General features: G+C 33.3%; 1 protein-coding gene across 2 annotated transcripts in view; it reads right to left on the reverse strand.

The window, feature by feature from the left end:
* Window positions 1-1,339: 1,339 nt before the first annotated feature.
* The window catches only part of LOC123704108 (homeobox protein invected-like), a 63,569-nt gene continuing 40,256 nt past the window's right edge, over window positions 1,340-24,652 (reverse strand). The window contains exons 4-6 of one of the 2 annotated variants that reach the window (XM_045652396.1): window positions 12,407-12,412; window positions 7,414-7,514; window positions 1,340-2,651 (exon numbers count right to left, since the gene is read on the reverse strand). In XM_045652396.1, the coding sequence (XP_045508352.1) occupies window positions 2,391-2,651; window positions 7,414-7,514; window positions 12,407-12,412 (368 nt within the window). In that variant the 3' untranslated portion in view covers window positions 1,340-2,390. Of the gene's footprint in view, window positions 2,652-7,413; window positions 7,515-12,382; window positions 12,413-24,652 lie in introns of both variants that reach the window. The other variant, XM_045652395.1, reaches the window with a different exon arrangement.

Genomic DNA, 24,652 nt, shown 5'->3' on the forward strand with positions numbered 1-24,652 from the left:
TACTTTACAATTCGAGTGGGATTAAAAATCAATAAAAAACAAATACTTATTTATTTTTACATTTCTAACTTTTGAAATATTTAATATACGAAAAAAGAGATTTCCAAATGAGATTTTTTGCGTTCAGTAACAGTAAAAAATAAAAAAATGCCTCAAAATCTATTATACAATAATTATTTTACAACTGACATTAGTATCTACAATAACAGTAGTACAAAAAATTGTTTAAAACACGAATTATTATTTTTTAAGAGAGAGCAATATACGAACAGACTCAAAATATTTATAAAAAGTTCACTAAACAGATAATAATATTTTAACCATAAATATATTATGTTGTCTTTCACTATATCTATATGGTTAAAACTGAGAGCTTCTCATAGGCAAAAACCGGACAAAATTTAATTTCTATACAAATTGAGGGTAGTTCGGAAATACTTTACTTAAACGACTGCAACTGCAACTATATTTCAGTCTAGTGTTGCCGAACTATCGATAGTTTGACTATCGATAGTTGACCTTGAAAATAAGTCAGAATATCGATAGCACTATCGATAGTATCGATATTATCGATACTATCGATACTATCGATAGCGTTAATCATGGAATACTATTGATGAACTGCAATAGTATCGATAAAATCGATAGTATTGATTGCCAATAGTTGCTATACTATCGATACTGTCGATAGTATCGATACTATTGCTACTGAATATTGCAACTACAATCGATACTATCGATAGTACTGATACTATCGATAGTTTTGAGCTATCGATAGTAGTAAATTGTGCAATAGTATTGTTCACGATTTCTTGGTATAATGGGTCAGTCAGTGCCACCGACCCATATTATGACTCAGTTTAAAAGTTAAGACTAGTATTTGGTTTAATCGTTGTAATAAAAAGACTTTCTTTTTTTCCTATTGTTTTGTGGGATCGTTTTCCCTAATTTTTTTCTATCTCATCATCTAGTTCTCTGTCATCCACTATAATATTATTGATAAAGCAATACTATCGAGAAAAAGGTCACTATCGATGGGACGATATTATCGATAGTATCGACACTATCGATAGTATCGATAGTTCGTTCGATATTGAGCTTCGATAGTATCGACACTATCGATAGTATCGATAGTTCGTTCGATATTGAGCTTCGATAGTATCGATACTATCGATGGTATTGCTATGTGTCGATAGTATTTACGCTTATAGGACTATCGATACTATCGATAGTATCGACACTATCGATAGTATCGATAGTGCTATCGATACTATTGCTTTTCCCCAACTATCGATAGTTAATCGATAGACTATCGATAGTGGACTATCGAGCGGCAACACTATTTCAGTCTGTCCGTGGCTACGGTCGCGGTAAGACGTAACATAGACGAATAACAATTTTATTAAAACGTACGCAAGAGAGCAGGGAATTGTCAGAAAATTTGTGGTTATTTTTTATATAACTAGATATTTAGTATAATAAAGCCGAAACAGGTAAAAAATTATATTAGATAATATTCACAATATCAAATTTTGACTGAATACAAAAGTACTGAGAAGTATGAAAAGAATTAAACCAATTTTGCCTGAAATATCTGAAGAACAATAAAGTTTTTTACTGTTTTAATATCTATTCATAAAATATCACTTGAAATATACATTTTTTCAGACCCTACTTTTAATTTAAATAGAAACAATAGCACATTTATTCCCGTTTCAATTTCAGCTTTACCTACTACAAAAAAGGTGTATGGTAAATTTAGTATTACATTAACTGCCTAATCTATGCTATTAGGGTATTAGGGCGTATGCACACAATACAACAATTTTACTAAATATTTACATTTCTATACAAAAATCAGTGTAGCGATATATTGTAGTTTTAACAAGTGTTTTTTGAAATTTAAATGTAGATTTTTATGACACATCATTTTATACTGTTTTCCATGACTTACTAAAAATCAAGTAAAATCATTCAAAAAACCCAATCAAACACTGTTACCAAAATAACATCAAATAATCATTATTTCGAAGGTTAAAAAAGGACTGAAGATAAGGATTTAAAGTGTCGACCTAGATAATATAATTATGTATATAATTATCAAAGTGTTACCTAACAATACTCAGATCATGAAACATCAAAGGATATTTACAAAACTGTGTCCAATTTAATTACAATACTGTCAAAAATGAACATTAAAATATCTTCTTTTTATTGGTAATAGGGAAGCGCTTGACCACAATCTCGCCTGATGTTAAGCTGAGATGTGGTCTAAGATGGAACGCGCTTCCCTAGAAGGTACCTGTTCACTCGATCTACATTGTACACTAGCACACTTTCAATGTCTGTCAAAAATGAACATCAGAACATCTAAGGCTGTCACCAAACCTTCAATGTCTCGTCTGCTGTTCCCGTTCCCTGGCCTTCATCTCCAGTTCCTCCTCTTCCTTAGTGAGCGGTATCGTGCTATGATTGTAGAGTCCCTGCGCCATGAGCTGCAGCGCGAGCGGGTTGCGCTGGCCCGACGCCTTCTTGATCTTGGCGCGTTTGTTCTGGAACCAGATCTTGATCTGCGCCTCCGCCAGCCCGAGCTCCGCGGCCAGCGCCTGCCGCCGTCGTTCCGTGAGGTAGCGGTTCTCTGCGAACTCGTGCTGTGGACAAACAGACAATAGTTATAGATAGGAGGTATGGGAGAGAGAATTGCAAACATAGACTAATCAGTCAGCGTTGCCGCCGCTCTGTGAGGTAGCGGTTCTCTGCGAACTCGTGCTGTGGACAAACATATAGATATACTGGTGCTATAGAGTAGCTATGTGTAGGGTCAAGAACTATAGAGTCGGAGAGAACTAAAAGGGTTAGAGCCGATCTGTGGGATATCGGTTCTCGGCAAACTCATGCTGCAACAAACATATAGGTATAGACTGGTGCTATAGAGTAGCTATGTGTAGGGTCAAGAACTATAGAGTCGGAGAGAACTAAAAGGGTTAGAGCCGATCTGTGGGATATCGGTTCTCGGCAAACTCATGCTGCAACAAACATATAGGTATAGACTGGTGCTATAGAGTAGCTATGTGTAGGGTCAAGAACTATAGAGTCGGAGAGAACTAAAAGGGTTAGAGCCGATCTGTGGGATATCGGTTCTCGGCAAACTCATGCTGCAACAAACATATAGGTATAGACTGGTGCTATAGAGTAGCTATGTGTAGGGTCAAGAACTATAGAGTCGGAGAGAACTAAAAGGGTTAGAGCCGATCTGTGGGATATGGTTGAGCGGTTGAATCTTACATTAAAATCGGTCTCTAAATGGGGTGAAGCTAATTTAGTCGGGTTCAACTCTTCAAAAACACAGGCTTGTCTGTTTACAGCTAAGCGCACTGGTTTCGGTCTAACACCTAGTTTTCAGAATGTGTCCTTGAACTTATCCAACGAGCTGGAGCTTCTAGGCCTTACACTCTCTTCTAGCCTGAGTTTCAAGAGCTTCATTGAGTCCAAAGTACAAGTTGCAGCTAAGAAGCTCGGAATACTCTCTAAGGTGAGGGAGTTCTTCACACCGGAACAGCTCTTAAACCTATACAAAGCCCAGGTTCGCTCCGGTGTGGAGTACTGCTCTCATCTTTGGGCAGGGGCAGCTAAATATCAACTCAACGCTTTGGACTCCATCGAAAAACGAGCGATTAGACTCATTGGAAACGAATCCTTAACCGCATGCAAACTGCATAGTCTAGAACATCGTCGGAACGTAGCCAGTTTGGCGGTTTTCTACAGAATCTTTCACGGCGAATGTGCTGAAGAACTGCATAACCTGTTGCCAGCTGCTCCTTTTTATCATCGAGGGACTCGACGCCGGGCCGGTCTCCACCCTTATGTCATCGACATCCCACCCATACGCACTAAGCGTTTCGCTTCTTCCTTTCTTATGCGTACTGGTAAGGAGTGGAACAATCTTCCGGCTTCCGTTTTTCCCAGAAACTACAATCTGGATTTATTCAAGAGAAATGTGAATAGACACTTATTAGGCAAACATGCTCCATCCTAGACCACGCTTGTCGCTTTCCATCAGGCGAAGCGATGGTCAAATGCTTGCCTAATCCTAACTTAAAAAAAAAAAAAAAAAAAAAAAAATATCGGTTCTCGGCAAACTCATGCTGCAACAAACATATAGGTATAGACTGGTGCTATAGAGTAGCTATGGGTAGGAGATAAGGAATACACTTGTAGTTGCAAACAGGGACTACATAGTTAGAGCCACCGGTCTGTGAGGTAGCGGTTCTGTGCGAACTCGTGCTGTAGACAAACATATAACAGGCTACTAGTACAGGTAATACATAGTGGTGAATATGGGATACAGAGATAGTTGTAAACAGAATCTAGAGAGTAAGAGCCGCCGCGCCGCCTTGATCAAATGATCAGGTAGCGGTTCTCCGCGAATTTCGGTTCGAAGAGGACACATGATTTCAAAAAGGGCCCGTAGACGAAAAAGGACTTAGGAATAGCAACTGCGAATAGATTAGTTTCATATTGCTATGAATCAGGAATCGAAATCATTTACAAACAGAAAGTACATAGTCTGATATATGCGCATATAATACTGCTCTCCGAACCGGTACAGTTAGATTATTAGTTACAAATATGTATATATTATTGTTTTAATAAGAAGAACTAACAATAAGTATTAAAACATATTATGTAGCGGTTTGTGGGCTTATGGTGCACAGAAAAACTTGAATGAGTTTATGATTGCATCAATGTAAATTATATCATCTAAGAATTAATATTATGTTAAATAAAATAAATAAATACTTAGTTCATGTTAATTTTGTGTTTGATTGCCGCCCAGATAGATTCTAATAAATACATATTATTATATATAGCGTGACAAAACTATTCTTATTCTGTATTGTGTTTCTACAAAGTATGAAGTACTTATCTATCACATTTATAAAATCTGCTCTTTATTTTCGGAATCAACCAGTTCAATGAACTTTCGAAATATTTCTTTACAACAATGTTATAGTTGACACAGTTACTTTGTCTTCATAAAAATGCATTATATTATTGCAATTCTGCACATGACTCCACTTTTTGTGTCAGTTTTTGGTTTTTACCGAATTTTAACAGAGTTGGAACGAGGCGACCCGCTGACATCTTGTATCTTTATTTATTGTGAATATTCTTTAAATTAAACAAAAAACCGTTTGTTTATATCATACTGATTCAGGGAATTTTTGACGGTCTTCATATTCGTAATTAAAGTATGGAAATTTAAGTGGTCAACACAAAAATGTATGATGTAAACTGTATCAAACGCTTATTAAAAATCGTTTTAAGAGAAAATCGATATGAGACTCGACAGTTGTTAATCTTTTAGATGTCATTGTATACAGATTCAAATTCAAATTGTCTTTATTTTCTGAATGTAGTTACATATAGCTGAGGTACAAATTGTATAGGTGCTTAGACATTCTGCTCGTAGTTGAGCGTGCAAATTATTTAAATTATAAATTACATTAAACAATATTACAAAATCAAATATCTTAAATTATAAATTACATTATACAATATCACACAACACTAGATCTCAATAGGTACATTGCAAAATTATATTAATAAAATGATTATAAATAAATATTATGTCAATTTTTATTTATTTAAGCCTAAGCCAAGTCCTCGTTTATCTTATATGCTAGAAATTCATTTACCGTATAAAAGCATTTTTGTTTAAGAAATGCAGCAATCCTCCATTTAAATTTATTAAGATTACAACTCCTTATATTTGCGGGAAAGTGATTATAAATTTTTATAGCCATTCCTTGACAATTGGCACAAAATAATTTTGATTTACACATGGGGAAGCGTAGTCGGGTGGGATCCCTAGTCTGAAACAGGCTGTCTTTTTCAAAAGTAACAAAATGAGCTGTATGCTTTTTTACGAAAAGAGCTATCTCGAGAATATAAAGGCAAGCTACAGTCAGGATCTGTAACCTTCGAAACATCGGTCTGCAACTATCGAGGGGTCCTATTCCTGTTATAGCTCTGACACACTTCTTTTGAGCTAGAAAAGCTTGGTGTACTTCAGTAGAATTACCCCATATTAAAATACCATATCTCAATATAGAGCCAACATAGCCGTGGTAAGCAACAGTAGCAGCCCTTTCTGAAACCCCATTACGTAATTTTCTAAGAGCATACACGAATCTATGAAGTCGTGATGCAACTGTTTGAATTTGCGATTTCCAATTACAATTCTTGTCAATAATAACACCTAAGAACTTAGTTTCTGCAAGCTCGGTCATTGATGTTCCACGAAAAGTTAAATGTAGTGGGGTTGTTTTATTTATCTATACCTACATAGTATTACAATATAAGTACTTATAATGATAAAATACTCTCTTAATAATGGATAATGCTTTCTACTGCTTTTATCTGACGTTCTTAAATACGAAGGAGGTTCTCAATCTGACTGTTTTTTAGGCTTTGTCACTTTATAGATAACTCCGTGGGCTTTCAACCAACTAGCTTCGCCCGAGGTACATGTTTACGTTTTCTCTCCATAAGAACCATCCTCGAACTTCAAGGAATATATTAATATTAATAGAATTTAATATAAAAAAAATAATTAGCGAAATTGGTTCAGCTGATCTCGAGATTTGCGCATAGCAACTTTGGCGATTCATTTTTCTATATAGGTATTTAAAAATGAAACCCGTTTTCCTTGGTCACGGCTCACGCGTGAACGGGTGGACCGATTACGATAATTCTTTTTTTATTATATTCCTTGAAGTACGAGGATGGTTCTTATGGAGAGAAAACGTAAATATGTACCACGGGCGTAGCCGGGGCACACCGCTAGTCTATCTCGTGTCACAATGTTTGTCCTCAATGGACTCCTAAACCACTTAACCGATTATAATAAAATTCGCACACCATGTGCAGTTTGATCCAACTTGAGAGATAGGATAGTTTAAATATGTAGGTACCACGGGCGAAGCCGGGGCGACCCATCTAATATATATAAATCTCGTGTCACAATGTTTGTCCTCAATGGACTCCTAAACCACTTAACCGATTATAATAAAATTCGCACACCATGTGCAGTTTGATCCAACTTGAGAGATAGGATAGTTTAAATATGTAGGTACCACGGGCGAAGCCGGGGCGACCCACTATAGTCTTAATATATATAAATCTCGTGTCACAATGTTTGTCCTCAATGGACTCCTAAACCACTTAACCGATTAAAATAAAATTCGCACACCATGTGCAGTTCGATCCAACTTGAGAGATAGGATAGTTTAAATCTCAAATCGTTTTAGAGAAAGCGGGCGAAGCCGCGGGCGGTAAGCTAGTATTATATAGATTTAGATGATGTTTTTCGGTTGCCATGGTAACGTTAAACTTAGAATATTACAATACCTTCAGTCTTGCTAATTGTGGTCCAGAGAAAGCTGTTCTTGGTCTCTTTTCATCGTTGTTAGTGTCCCCAGGTGGTTTTTTGGGTTTCCTAGTCCGTGGACCTAGAAATAAATATATATCATAAAAGTGCTAGTATTCATGAAGATAGATTTTTCTTGCTTTTGATTTTACGCGTAGTATTTTATGAAATTGTCTTTTTAATGAGAAAATAAAAAAAATGAGATTCCCATAAATAAGTAAATAGGTTATTATTTTTGAAAATTATAAATCTTACATTTTAAATTCAGTTTTTATAGCAATCGAATGGAAAAAACCACTTAGCGGAATTCGAACTTCGAACCCGCTCTTAATTTTTTTCAATATTATATTTTTATTTTAATACTAGCTTTCGCCCGCGACTCCGTCCGCGCGGAAAAATTAAGATTTATTTTTATCTACGTATTTTTCCGGGATAAAAAGTATCCTATTTTATGCTCAGGATAATAAGGTATAATTATACCAAGTTTCATCGAAATCAAACCGTTAGTTTTCACGTGATGCCTGAACATACAGACAGACAGACAGACAGACAAAATTTTTTTTAATCACATATTTGGGTTTGGTATCGATCCAGTGACACCCCCTGCTATTTATTTTTTCAATATTTTCAATGTACAGAATTGACCCTTCTACAGATTTATTATAGGTATATATAGATTTATAGATTTATATAGACTTATTACTTTTATTAGATTAATTATAATTTAAATGTATGCTACATAGTTTTGTCTAGAATACAATTAGTACACAAATCAAAAACCGGTTAGTTATCATTTTGTTAATTTAAATTTCCGTTTTTAATTAATTTGTTTTTGTATAAATTAATAAATAATGAGCAGCAAAAAATTCTTAGATTATATATTTTATGCGGTAGATGTCGGAAAATAAGTACCTAGATGAGTGTTGCTATTTTATGCATTTCATATTATTTATTTTTGAGTTTTTTTTTACCTTTATATAAATAGGCTATACGAACATTTTTTCAAATTTTCTCATTAGTATTTGAAAATTTCTTCATAATTTAATTATTACGTCTAGGTTTATTTGAATAAGTGGTCGCTTATTATTTTATGATCATAATATTTATGATAAAATAACAATGAAAAATAATTCACTTGCGTATTTTAAAAAAGTACCAAAAAAAATATAGTTATGCTATTTTTACATACTTTTCTTAAATGTGACTTAAAACATGCTTTGATACACAAAAAATAGGTACCTACAACACATACAAACAGAAATAAAAATAGTAACTATGTGGTTATATTATTTTAGACAAAAGAACATTAACCCTGTATATTTTAAACTAAATCGAACATTTTTTTTTATTAACGAAAATACAAGTTTCGTTAAATCAAAATATGTTTGTATAATACTTTGATAATAGTTTACTTATAATTATTTAGAAAGAAATAATTTTAATATACGAATGTTTGTCTTTTATAATTTGGCCACATACACACATAAACAATTAAAAAAATGTGTGCGTATACTAGTGTACACACGTAAGAAGTGAAACTTCTTTATATTATGACCTTATTTTTCAAAAAATAATTTACTATATGCAACTTTACAGAAATACGTCGAATCACGCGTGGTAGGGATAAGAAAAAGATGGCGCGTAACGGAAAAATGTCACACGTACCTAACGAAAAATGTTACACTAGATTTTTTTCCAACACCAATAAAGAAGTTTCACTTCAATAAAAAAACATTGTCCAATGTAGAGCATCTAAACTAAAACCTATTAAGACACACTAACTATAGATACCTTTATTCTTTTTAACCGACTTCAAAAAAAGGAGGAGGTTATCAATTCGGCCGGTATATTTTTTTTTTTTTTATGTATGTACACCGATTACTCCGAGGTTTCTGAACCGATTTACGTGATTCTTTTTTTGTTCGATGCGGGATGGTGTCGAATTGGTCCCATAAAAATTTTATTCGGATAGGCCCAGTAGTTTTTATTTTATGAGCATTTTTGTCTGTAGGTATTTGTAAATTTTGCAAGTGCAAGTTTGAAGTCGGTTGTTTTTAACGCAGTTATCACTTGTTAGTCTATAAAATTACACTAAAAATAATATATATATGAAACTATAGTACCTATAGTATATTTTAAGATTTACAATTTTTTGACATTGTAAAGATGGCTAAAATCTCGAATAGAGATTAACTCATATATCTTTTATATTGAAGTGCAAGTGCAAGTTAGTGTGTCTAACTATCTTATATTCACCAACTTAATTTCGCCACTTACCTATTATTATTTACTATCTTGTTTTTGTAACATTCAAATTTCCAAATCTCTAGTTTTTCTTAAAAGAATTATTTAAAATAATAATCATTTATCGTTACATTAAAACTTTGATAGCAAATTGACAACATTAAATTGGCGACAGTTTCATCAAACAAAGGCATGTAACACGACGAAACAAAAAAGCACACACACACAAAAACAAAAATTCACACAAATATTGTTATCTTCCCAAAAGCTTCTTACAACAAAAAATTGAAAACAGAAACACAAACATAACATTAGTAACATTATTTCTATATCCAATTGAGCAGGAACACAAAACTTCAACACATCAACACAGTAGCAAATACCAGTAGCACTACTCTTAGTAGAACCATAGTATAAAAAATGTTGTAGCTTTTCTCCCTCGATGATAATCCCACTAAGCGGACGATGCAATATCTTAACCAATTCATTATTATATGTTTACGGTTAAAATTGGTCAAAATATTGCACCGACCGCCTGGCGGGTTAGGTTGCCTGTAAATAAACACGTAGTTACACACACATACCCGTATATTCACACACACACAACACAGTTTGTTTGTTTGAACGCGCTAATCTCAGGAACTACAGCTTCGATTTGAAAAATTCTTTCGGTGTTAGATAGCCCATTTATCGAGCAAGGCTATAGGCTGTATATCATCACGCTAAGACCAACAGGAGCGGAGCAATGCGGGCACAGCTACTGTGGAAACACTCATACACACGCACACATGCGCGTATACATTTAGCCAGCATTGGGACGAAAGACTTACCAGAGAATAAGTCAATCGAATGTCAATCAAAATGTAAAAACAGTTATTCAAGTGTCTATCTTATTTCTGGTAAGTCAACAGGAAATTAGTCAAAATATAAACACATAGATACATGCACAAACTACAAACAAATAAAATAAACAAACAATATAACATAAATTAGTGACAATAATTTTCTTTTGATAAAATTAAAGCACTGATTTATCATCATCAGTGTTTTAATTTTATCTTTATTTGTATTAACAACACTGACTTAGACACGTGTATGACTTAAACTGGCTACTCACGTACCTGCAGCAGGCGTAATATTGGAATTGCACCCTTAATTGGCTCCTTAATTGTGATGTGTATCGGCAAGCAGGGGCAATTCAGAGAACTGAAATTGCTTCGACCACCGACCAACCGAGATTGTTCCAATATTGCCCCTGCTGCAGATACGTGAGTAGCCGGCATTAACTGTATAAAAATACGCAAGCAAATTTATTTTCACATTACCAAAAAAATTATAGGCTTGTGATGTTTTCGAGAAAATAAGTTTTTTTTAGTACGTCTAAAGGCAAAATTATTAATTATCAATTTACTTTTGTTGTTATATTTATTTATTTCACAGTTATTTTATTTTACGTAGAACACAGAGAAATTTTTACAACGCAACGTACAAGAAAAGTACAAAATATTTGGCGGCCCTATCACTTATAAGTGATCGCTTCCAGGCAACCAGGGTAAAAGGTAACTAGCAAAAATATCACTTGTTTTTGTTGTTTGATGGTTGTGGATGGTTTTTCAATTATCATTATTAAATTAGTATAATGACGAAATCAATTTTATTTTTAATATTTTTTATAAAATTTAAATAAAATTTATTTGCTAACTCTACATAAATGATTAATAACATTTACCAACTTGACAGTTTTTTGCCTCCGTCACGATTGGATAGTCAGAGAAAGTTACTTTTTAAGTTGAACAAAAAACAACTTAATTGGCGTTAAACTGTAACTTAAAAACTAAATGGTTTTTGAATAAAAAGCAATTTTAACGAATAAAAAATATTGTGTTTGAGTGTTTTTCTTTTAGCACGTTGTTGTAATTATAATTTTTGATTTTCTTTTTCTTCTGTTAAAATGTTAAATGGATAAAGATTTTTAATTGATTTTTTTTGCACAAAGGTTTTGTTTTTGTTTTGTTTTTTTTGACAATTTTCACACACGGCACGATCTGATTCCATATACTAAGTTTTCGCTTGTGTTATATGGAAACCAGATGGCTGTTATACATACATATATAATTTTAAATAAATACTTATATATAGATAATAAACACCCAGACACAGAGCAAACATCTATGTTCATCACTCAAATATTTGCCCCGGGTGGGAATCGAACCCATGACTGGCTTTGAAGGCAGGGCCACTACCAACCAAGCTAACCGGCCAGTCAGTAAGTAAGGTGACGTAATAAAGACGATTTTTCTTACATTTTCGGAAAATAATAAACAAATGATTTCCATTGGGAATTAGGACAGTGAAACATAAAACACACGTTTAGAGCTAGAGCGCAAGAGCAACTTTTGTCTCCGCAACTATTTTGTCTCTCCCATCAACTCTATGGTCTAGTAAGAAAGTGCGCGCACGTAGCGACGCAACTCCCCATGGAGTTGATGCGGAGACAAAAGTTGCTCTTGCGCGCTAGCTCTTTACTGTAACGTTTAAGTTATTAATAACTTGGAACTAATTCAATTCGAACACAATCGACATTGAATATCAATCAAAATATTTAAGGATTCGAACCTGTATGTAGGTATTTATTAACCTTTTTTACCCATTACATTAAAATAATTTTATTTATATTATGAAGAAATTAATAAAATTCCACCTCACCATGAGACTGGGATCCATACTTACTTCGACCTGAAACAAATAGAAAACATTATATTATTATTTATATATTTAATTCATAAGGTAGTATATATAAAATATTGCTAAAATTTTAAGTTAGGTATATTATGTGGTATAAAAAAAACATTACAAACTTTGAGTTTGAGTTCAAGTTTGATTGTCTCATATACGGCCTACATGTACAGCATTTACAAGGAACACAATACTATTAAAAAGGCATGGACGCATGGTAAGTCCCATGGCCCACTACGGGGACAAGCCATGGAAGATATAATACGACTTATAATATTATAAATGTGATATTTTGTTTATAGACCCTATTTCCAATGAGCAGCGTTGGACGAGTAGAGGCAATCAACTAGAGGGCCTAAATGTCTATGATCGGCCGTCATTGTAGACGTTTTTTCATATTCACCGTAATGGCAAACATCGACGATCATTTGTTGGGCCAACGTTGCCCATTATGAAGAAGGCCCATTAGGGACGATGCTTAAACTCCGGTCAAAGCAAGTTAATTAGGCAGATTCCACACTTGATTTAAATATGTCTTAATTAGTGCTTGGGTGGTCTGGCATCGTCTTTAAAATTAATACATATTTCCATAGTAATATTATAAAGCTGAAAGTTTGTTTGTTTGCTCGCGCTAATCTAAGAAACCATCGCTCCGATTAGAAAAATTATTTCACTGTTAGATTAAAAATCTCACAGAAAGTTACCCTATTCCTCGATAACCATTTATACCCATTTGTAACTTTCTGTGAGATTTTTCTTGATAAACATACAAACTCAGAAACTTTACTCACTGCGCCACGCGGTTTTAATCGCATTGCTCCGTTTCTATTGATCTTAGCGTGATGACTGATGATATATAGCCTGTAAGCACAGTTTTACAATATTATTTTATTGTAATACTGTGCTATAAGCCTTCCTCGATAAATAGGATATATTCTGTGAATTTTTTTTCAAATTGGACCAGTAACTAGGTACTGAGGCTAGCGTGTTCAAACAAACAAACTCTTTATTTATAATTTTAGTATAGATTAGAAAGCTAGGTACCGACATATTACGGAATAGCACAGTCCATCCTATCCTACTTAATATTATAAATGCGAAAGTTTATGAGGATGGATGTATGTGTATGTTACTCTTTCACGCAAATACTACTGAATCGATTACAATGAAATTTAGCACACATATAGAGGGTAACTTGGATTAACACCTAGGATAGGTTTTATCCCGGAAATCCCACGGGAACGGGAACTATGCGGGTTTTTCTTTGAAAACGCGGGCGAAGCCGCGGCCGGAAAGCTAGTCCTAAATAAATCATTATAGCTTGAAATCTTAATATATATAAATCTCGTGTCACAATGTTTGTCCTCAATGGACTCCTAAACCACTTAACCGATTATAATAAAATTCGCACACCATGTGCAGTTCGATCCAACTTGAGAGATAGGATAGTTTAAACATGTAGGTACCACGGGCGAAGCCGGGGCGGACCACTAGTTGTATAATAAAAATTTATGACTAATTTTCTATTTCACTAATTTTACGATATAATTCAATGGTTACTGTATAAATAATTAGAATTTAAATTAATACAAATTTCGCCAGCTGTTTATTTCAATTAGTTAAAACTAAAAAAACTCAACCGGAAGCGCGGCCAATTTTGATGAAACAATTTTAATTGATCATTACGATCGTCCTTGAATTCTAATCTATACCTACTAATATTATAAAGCTGAAGAATTTGTTTGTTTGTTTGAAAGCGTTAATCTCGGGAACTACTCGTTCGATTTGAAAAATTCTTTCGGTGTTAGATAGCTCATTTATCGAGGAAGGCTATAAGCCTATAGAGTATATTATATCATCACGATAACCGCGTGGAGCAGCTAGTCATATTACATAACAATAATATACCATAGTCATAAAATACCTAAATACCTAGAATTTGTTTGTGTTTGTTATGAAAATGAAAAACAATTTTATAACAAAAAAAAAATAAATTAATACGATTAGGATATAACAAACAAAACTATTAACAAAAAGATTAATAAGAATCTCCGAAACGGCTGAACCGATTTTGATGTAACTTTCACTGACAATATAGTGGCAAACAAACATGAAATATTCATGTCACAATATTTTATTATAAATATCCATAAGAAAACTTTTAAATGTGTTTATTGTGTTTTTGATGGTTTTCGCGTTTGGAAACCGGTTTCTGACCACCTACAATGTTAATAAAGTGATGTTATTGGTCAATAAAATCTATACATATTATTTATTTTGTCTTTTCTCGCTTCTTTTATATTAATCTTAAAAATTACTTAATCAATGTTAAAATAATATCTTTGTCTCTTTCTTTCTTATGTGACATAGTTTAAGAGGACAAGTGATAACTGCGTTAAAAACAACCGACTTCAAACTTGCACTTGCAAAATTTACAAATACCTACAGACAAAAATGCTCATAAAATAAAAACTACTGGGCCTATCCGAATAAAATTTTTATGGGACCAATTCGACACCATCCCGCAACGAACAAAAAAAGAATCACGTAAATCGGTTCAGAAACCTCGGAGTAATCGGTGTACATACATAAAAAAAAAAAATATATACCGGCCGAATTGATAACCTCCTCCTTTTTTTTGAAGTCGGTTAAAAAGAGAAACACTACATCAGTTTTAATGAAAGAAGTAATAAGTTATTTTTAAGCAATTTAAAAGGCTTAACTAGTTTCGGAGACATGGACAAACATAAATTGTTTGTTTGTATGATTTCTATTCAACATTTTCGTACTTTAGATGCAATTGCAATTATTACAAACATCAATTTTGAAGAAATTTTAAGGTCACGTCATGGCAATACCGTCACGTCATGGAGTAAGGCGACGACTTTGGTATCTTTAAAGTTTCACTTCTGACACGTGAAACTTTGCACACACGCTCTTTTTTTAAAAGTCGGTTAAAATAAATTCAACAAACAAACAGTTTCTTCTACATTCTTTTATATAAGTTACCTATACTTACATCACTTCCGCGAGGGAATGTTTTTCTTTATAAATAAGTATGTAAATTATGTCAAATATATCTTTTTTGACATTTATGGCTTTATTATCTGTGGTCCTAATGATTTTTATTTATTTATTATCAAACTCAAAACTCAAACTCAAACATTCATTTATTCAATTAGACTACTATTTAGTAGCACTTTCGAATCGTCATTACATAGGTAAGTATTTTTAACATTTACCACCGATTCGGAAAGCAGTATCTATGGAGAAGAATCGGCAAGAAACTCCATAGTTGCTCTTTTAAAATCATGTCAATATTACATAATATACAGTAACTTATATCTAACTACATATTATATCATAATATGCCAAAGAACTGTCCTGTGGTTTTTACGCGACAACCCTCCATGGATTTTTATCGTCCATATATTCCTGAATACTGTAGTACGCTCTCTGAACTAGTACATTTTTTATATAAGTTTTAAATTTAGAACTACTAAACTCTTTAATATTATGAGGAATTCTATTGTAAAAGCGTATACCTTGACCCATAAATGAATTTTTAACTTTAGCTAATCGGAAAAATGGCATTTCAATTCTATTCCTGTTCCTTGTGCCATAATCGTGTCTATCTCCTACTCTTGTGTGTAAGTCGGAGCTTTTGTGTACATGCAAAATATTATTAAATATATACTGTGATGGTACAGTAAGGATACCAGTATTCTTAAAATGATCTCTTAGTGAGTCCCGAGCACGTAAATTATATATAGAGCGAATGGCTCTTTTCTGTAAGATAAATATAGTTTCTATACTAATATTATAAAGCTGAATTAAAGAGTTTGTCTGTTTGAACGCGATAATCTCGGGATCTACTGGTCCGATTTGAGAAATTCTTTCGGTGTTAGATAGCCCATTTATCGAGGAAGGCTATAGGCTATATATCATTACGCTAAGACTAACAGGAGCGGAGATATGCGGGTGAAACCGCGAAGCGCAGCTATAGTATTATCACTACATAGTATAAAACAAAGTCGTTTATACACTACATAGTATAAAACAAGTTTTTCTGTCCCTATGTCCCTTTGTATGCTTAAATCTTTAAAACTACGCAACGAATTTTGATGCGGTTTTTTTGAATAGATAGAGTGATTCAAGGGGAAGGTTTTAGTATATATTTTATTAGGTTTTAAACAACCGGGCGAAGCCGCGGGCGGTAAGCTAGTATTCTATAATTTAATTAACTTCTAATAAAACAACGGAAACTCCAAGAGAAGCCGTGCATAGAAATACCATACATTTTTGCATTTAATTGATGCAAAGATAACATTCCTATATAATTAATGATAACGGTTCGTCTGTTTGTCTGTTGCCGACTTTACTAATTATGTATTTACATAATTATACATATTAATGCGAAGGAAATAACCATGTCTTAAAGTAGTTGTACCCCGCGGTTTCACTCGCACTGCTCCGCTCCTGTTGGTTTTAGCGTGATGATATTTATAGCCTATAGCCTACCTCGATAAATGGGCTATCTAACACCGAAAGACTTTCTCAAATCGGACCAGTAGATCCCGAGATTAGCGCGTTCAAACAAACAAACTCTTCAGCTTTATAATATTAGTATAGTACTAGCTTACCGCCCGCGGCTTTGCCCGCTTTCTCTAAAACGATTTGAGATTTAAACTATCCTATCTCTCAAGTTGGATCGAACTGCACATGGTGTGCGAATTTTATTATAATCGGTTAAGTGGTTTAGGAGTCCATTGAGGACAAACATTGTGACACGAGATTTATATATATTAAGATTATATTACTTCCAGTATAAATAAATAAATAAATATTATAGGACATTATTACACAAATCGACCAAGTCCCACAGTAAGCTCAATTAAGGCTTGTGTTGTGGGTACTAGGCGACGATAAATATAATATTTAATAAATACAAATAACACCCAGACCCAAGAACTTAATAATTGAGTTCATCACACAAATATTTGCCCTGACCGGGGATCGAACCCGCGACCGCTCAGTAGGCAGTTACTTTACCACTGCGCCAACCGCGTCGTCAGTATGGGAAAGGGATGGCGCTAGACGAGCTGCATAGCACTGTCTCTCTTCCACAGTGGAAATAATACTGTTTTGAGTCTTGAGACTGGTTATAACTTATAAATTATAATGTTTATTGCTTAATTAGTATTGATTAAGGATATTACAGTTTTTGAGTTTTTTTTTCTGTATAGTGGTGGAAATTTAAGAATAAGTTCTTACTGTAAGAAAAATGTTACTAATATCTACATATTTTAATAATTACTAAAACTACTGATTAAAAAGGTATGAATATGAAAAATAAATAAATTAATATATATGTAAAGGTAATATTATCTAGCTTTAGCCCTCGGCGTTACTTGCGTCATGCGTGGTAGGTATCAGCCCAGGATATTAATTATTAAGTAGCTTATATCTATCTCTACACAAAAATACATACAATTTTGGTCAGCTGTTTTAGTTATATAGAGTAACAAACATCCAAACATTTAGGTAATAGTAAAGGATAGGATAGAATTACGCTTTACTAAGAAAACACTCGAATAGCAATAAACGGTCACCCATCCAAATACTGACCGCGCCTTGGACCACTTAACCTAATTTTAGCTCTCCAAAATACTAAACCAACACAATAAATTGGTGATTTACAATTTTTAAAGTCGGTTTACCCTATCAGTCGTTTAATGTAGTTTAAGCCATTAAGCTTAATAAACAGGATGGACTACACAAAAAAAAACAATTAATCCAGCTATAGAGACAACCAGACAGACAAAAAAACACACCGACATCTCAATTACTTCACACAAATATTAATTTTCATAACGGGCTTTATCGACTCTATAACTATAAGAATAAAGATGAAATTTGAATGATCATCTTTATGAAGCTCTAAATTTAAAACTAGTATCGATAACATAAAAATTATTTTGAACTTTATTGTATAGGCAATAAGGAATGTGAAGGAATTTGAAATACGAATCCAACTCTTTAATCTATTGATTAATAGAAATCGATTCTAATACCTTTCGGTTAAAGTTCAAAATCGAATATGCTGATAATAAAAAATGTTGTTCGAATTTATTATAGTTATATTTGAAATTAGCTCTTATTTTAATATAGTTAAAGTCGTATTTTCATTGGATATGTTTTGTTTGAGATGTGGTATCTATATCGAAATGTTTTGGTGACATGAGCGTACCATGTGTGGACAGAAGTGGAACGGAGTCGACAAAAGTTCTTGTGACTAATAATTTTTAATTAGTTTCGTGAAATATAGATTTTTGTTTCAATTCACAATTAAAATATAGGTAAGTACTTCGAATAGTGAAACAACGTACCTTATGTTTATTATTAACAAATCCTACTAGATTATCGTTTTAAAATACTGTTCTAATTGACTAAATAATACAATAAATTAAAAATATAGGTAGGTAGACAACTAATTCTTACTTAAAAGGAAAAATGTAGCTTTCTGATAAAAGATTTTAAATGTCAGTTTAATAGGTTTTTGAGTTTATCTAACACAAACTAACAACCAATTGAATCCTTCATTTTTATTCCCATAGGTTCTTTAAAAAAATCCTCCATAAAATGTCCAAAAATAAAACCTCGCGACTCCACACCTTTTTGTCCACACTGGGTGGTCAGACCACCATGTAGGCATCTGTGCGTCATATTAGGCGCCGGCAACGAACATACAAACATACATACTATTTGGATATATTATCTAAAATTTGGATATGTTGCGGGTAAGCGACGTAACGCGTGGTCGAGAAATGGATGGGCAAATTTTTTATAAATGACCGTAGTAATAAATATGCGATATTATGATGTTGAAGAAATTGTGGATTTTATTTAAAAAATATTATTATTACTATACCTAAAATATAAATCTGAAGCCTATATCTTCTCCAGAATACAATGTCGTGTTACTTTCTGTTGCACGCAAAAACGGCTGAACAAATTTGAATGGATTTTTTATTTCAAGATAGATGTTTAAATTAACGAATAAACCCTACAAATTACCTAACGTTTGTTTGGTGTGAAAATAGACATGTTGTATATATAAATTAAGTGAAACAGTGCAAAAATGAATTATTCAAAAATAAAACATTAATTGTCAATTTTTTTACAAATCAGTTGATGATTCATAAACAAGACTAATAAATCTCAGAGAGGATTGTAATAAATATATTTGAATGGTATTATTTATTTTTTCTGACAAGGTAAATGATCCCTTTGACGACGCGTCACTCTTCGCTCATCTTATCCTTAATCCTATCCTACTAATATTATAAACTAGCTGCTCAGCGCGGTTTCACCCCCGTGGCTCCACCCCTGTTGGTCGTAGACTCGTAGCGTAATGACACATAGTCTATAACCTTCCTCGATAAATGGGCTATATAACAGCGAAAGAATTTTTCAAATCGGACCAGTAGTTCCCGAGATTAGCGCGTTCAAACAAACAAACAAACAAACAAACTCTTCAGCTTTATAATATTAGTATAGATTAATGCGAAAGTTTGTGAGGATTGATGTGTATGTGTATGTTTGTAACTCTTTCACGCAAATACTACTGAGCCGATTACAATGAAATTTATCACACGTATAGAGGGTAACTTGGATTAACACATAGGATAGGTTTTATCCCGGAAATTCCACGGGAACGAAAACAATGCGGGTTTTTCTTTAAAACGCGAGCGAAGCCGCGGGCGGAAAGCTAGTTTGTATACATATAAAATAACTAAAACTTTATCTTATTAGGTAAACTTTTTTGCTATAAAATAACATTATATTTTAATTTGGGTAACTGTAAGTAGCCTGTGCTAATCTAGACTGTAATCTATCTCTGTACCAAAATTCATATTGATCAGATCAGCTGTTTTTGCGTAAAAGAGTTACAAACATCTATCCGCCAACACAAATTTACAAGTTTTAATATCATTCATTGTAATAGGATTTTGGGTCGTCTTCAACAAGGAAATAAGTATTTTTGGTAATCCAAGTTTTAAACTATCTGTCTACCAAATTCCATTGTAATCAGTACAGACATTATTGCATATTGATCAATTAATATCTAAACAAAAAAAACTTGCAAACTTTGACATTCAAAACATTCGTAGTAGTAGAGCCATTCAAGCACAAGTACTTGAAGAAACTCAAACTCAATCTCAAACATTTATTTATTCAATTAGACTTCTTCTAGAAGCACTTTTGAAACGTCATTACATATTTTTAACATTTACCACCGATTCGGAAAGCAGTATCTACGGAGAAGAAGCGGCAAGAAACTCCATAGTTGCTCTTTTGAAGAAAGCAAAACAAATAAACAACAAAAATCAGCTGATCTATCAATGGAGTACAAAATTCATTCATTCATTTGGAACACAAAATATCTTATAATATAAAAATGAATCGCAAAATGTGGTGGTAAGCGCATAACTCGAGAACAACTGAACCGATTTCGTTAATTCTTTTTTTATTACATTTCTTGAAGTACGAGGATGGTTCTTATGGAGAGAAAACGTAAAAATGTACCACGGGCGAAACCGGGGCGGACCGCTAGTATAAATATAAGTATATTTACTTACACTCAAAATTACGCAACTAATGTTAACTTAACCACAGATTAAATAGTTACTTAACAACTTAACATCAATCAATCTGTTAAACATCAAACATGTTACTTCAAAAAAAGCCACAAAAAACGCACCGAGCATCGAACCGGCTACCACAGCTCAACCACTGAACACAAACATTACATTTAACACTTTTGCGGACCGTATCTTTAATCTCCTAATCCTAATGCCACCCAACGTGATAAAGCCGTCTCTTCTTTCGTACACTAGTTCATATGTCCGTCTCTGTCGCGCGAGCATTTTTTTACTCCCATTGAAGTTTGCTGTCAAAATAAGGATTATAAGAGTTTGGATCGCTTTATGCAGTAAGTTAAGTTTAAGTTACTTGTGCAATGAGAGTGGTGGCTCAGTGGTGAGGAACTTAGACTTCAAATTATAGGGGGTTCGACACCAGGCGAGCATACAGGAAATACATATTAACATGCACACGTCAATGTAAATGTTTAATAATTAAGTAGATTTAGTTGCGGAACGTAATTTATTTCGTTGAACTTCAATTATTTATTTGAGTGTCACTCAATAAGTGTATGAGTTAACTTAGTCAAATATCTAATACGTAAAAACTTTTGTAAATAAAATACAAATTTTGTTAAATGTTTTCAGTTCAATTTACTATAGTCAGTTACTTTTCATAATCTAATAAGAATATAAAAAATATAACAATACTAATACTTAAATAAATTAAATAGGCATTGCATAAAGCGATCCCCAGTGGTATGCATAAAAAAGAAAAACTCTCAAGAGTGATGACTTAATTTTAAGACCACCATACGGACAGACGGACAATATATACGTGTGTTTGTGAGTTTATTAGTCATCAGCTCGAGTGTTTGTTTACTAGACCGGGTTTGATGCGATTTTGAAAAAGTAGTAGATTTTGATAGAAATTTTTGACTGACGGTTATACTTTCTTACTTTCGATAAAGAGTTAATCCAGATTATGAGATTATAAATAGTCTATCTCTTGTGTCAAATTTCATTCAGATTTGATCAGCTGTTTTCGTTTGAAAGAATAACAAACATTTATTAATAGACTAGTTATAGTAGGTATAAATAGTAAGTAGTAGTAGTAATAGGTAGTTTTCAGTTTATCCATCGCAAACATACATAAATCTTAATATTATATTGTTATTATTGTACACGCAGAGAAACAATGAACCATTTCAAATAAAAAGCAATGAACTATTTCCAACTAGTAATAGTAACACATACATAAATAAATAAAAAAGACGTGTGTCACTTGGGACTGCCGCGGTAAAGCTATGCCTTCAAGCCACATCTCCGCCCGTCGGAGTGGGGAGCGTGAGGTTTTTTCGTTACGGAATTTCTCGATTCGGTCCCCGCGCTCAAGGCCCGCGATAGAAGCTTTGCAATAGCTTAATATTATGATGTAGGTAAATAACTGTAACGTTTTAAAATCAAAGCAAATATCATAATCACTATCACACACCAATTACCTACTAAAAAAAATTTCAATAACAACCCAAAAAACACAACAAAAAACAGAACTATTAGCCCCACATTATCTTTAAAGTGACCGCCATTTTGACGTTAATGTGACATCTGTCAAAATAGAGTTTAGCCCGCCATGATGGATCGGTGTTAGAATGACGTCACAAATGCTACCGTTTATATTTTACAATAGTGAATCATACTTAGAAGCAATAACTACATATAGTACCTACCTATAAAACAAAGTCGCTTTCTCTGTCCCTATGTCCCTTTGTATGCTTAAATCTTTAAAACTACGCAACGGATTTTGATGCGGTTTTTTTTTAATAGATAGAGTGATTCAAGAGGAAGGTTTTAGTATATAATTTATTAGGTTTTAGACAAAGCGGGCGAAGCCGCGGGCGGTAAGCTAGTATAGTTTAAAAAGCAAATACCTAACAAAAGATCGTATGAAATTATTGTAGTGTCCTTGATAAGTACAAAGTTTGAATTAAATCTATAGTGTTTATTTTTTTTTTTGAAAGCAAAAGGATGTACTTACATTTATTTGGAGAGGATTCCTTAGAGATACTTCTTTACAGTAAGTAAACAAAAAAATTGCTGTAATCAACATTGATTCGCTATTTCATAATTTTGACCAATTTTTGTTTCTAAAGTTCCAACGACAAACATTTTATTTCGCAATTTATTTATTAATAAACAAATAAAATTAACATTTGTCCAACTATACAACTTCAATAATAATCAACCTAACTGCCTATTGGCAACTTGAATCATATGTTTTCTGTCTCTGAATGTCTTCATATAAATAAATTGAAATAATTTAGATAGCTTTATGACTTAAAACGTCTATCAATAACTGTAATTGAATAATTACAACATTCAAATTAAATTACGTATTTATAATTATAAATAGTATCCAAAATCAAGCCATAATTCACTTTATAATGCCATAACTCGTTTATCAATATAATTAGACATTATAAACGCAATTACAGTATTACAGAAGTTATCCGACTTTACCGGGTAATCATAGACAATTATTTTTAACTAGCCACCCACAGACTATAAAAAAGCACTTAGAAACTCTTTCGAGCGAACAGGTTTCATTTCGCGCCGAGCTGATTCTGTTGACAGCGACTATAGCTAATCAATTAACGAAACAACTAAAAAACGTCGAAACAAATTTGTCTACAGGCTAATGGGAAACAAAGCGATTTCTTTAATTTTAAAACGCGCCCACCGCGCAATAATCGCCCCTATTTCTCAGATGTTTCTAAAATAACCACCGTGCGTCGCATAAATATGTTCGCGACGACATTAGTTCTACTAATCATGTATTAACATCCAGAATTAACGAAACGGCCATCCCGTGAAGTGGAACGCTCGAATTGACAGCTGCAGTTGCCGCCAAATTTGCTGTCACTGTGACAGCGTATGATTTACGCGGCAAACGAAAATAAATACACGACCATTAAGAAGAGACGAATAAAAAACGGTTTGAATTAATAAAGTTTAATTTAACCGACCACACATCATGATGCGAATGGATTAAACACAGAAGTTTGTTTTCATTTGTGTAAAGACTTCCTGATGGCATATCAGTTTATTTTTAATCCGTTCATTAATCGTTTCGCTTAAGTGCTTCTATTTTTAAAAATTTTTTTCGTAGGCAAAGGCCGTTAGATTTGGGATATTGACAAATTATTTTAAAGGTGATTTTACACGGTTACTTCAAGATAAGTGAGCTTGATGTTGCGCTATAATGGGCGCATTAATAAAACCTTAGTTAGATAAATGGGAGTCTATCGTGAGTATTTAGCTTTATCAATCTGTGCCTTCCATCACAGATTATACGTTATTTTTTACGGTGATCATTAAATATTTATGGAGGTCACAAATGCCAAATTTGTTGTTTAACACGTGATTAACTTTATTTAGATATCAGTTTTTCTACAATGTTTGGTTAGGATTAACGCGGTTAAAAACAGATTGAATAAAAACATGTGTTATTTTTTCCGTAACACATTTAATGATTTATAGTTTACTAGCTTTCCGCCCGCGGCTTCGCCCACGTTTTTAAAGAAAAACCTGCATA

The sequence above is a fragment of the Colias croceus genome, chromosome 28 (assembly GCF_905220415.1).
Source record: "Colias croceus chromosome 28, ilColCroc2.1".
Classification (NCBI taxonomy): Eukaryota; Metazoa; Arthropoda; class Insecta; order Lepidoptera; family Pieridae; genus Colias; species Colias croceus.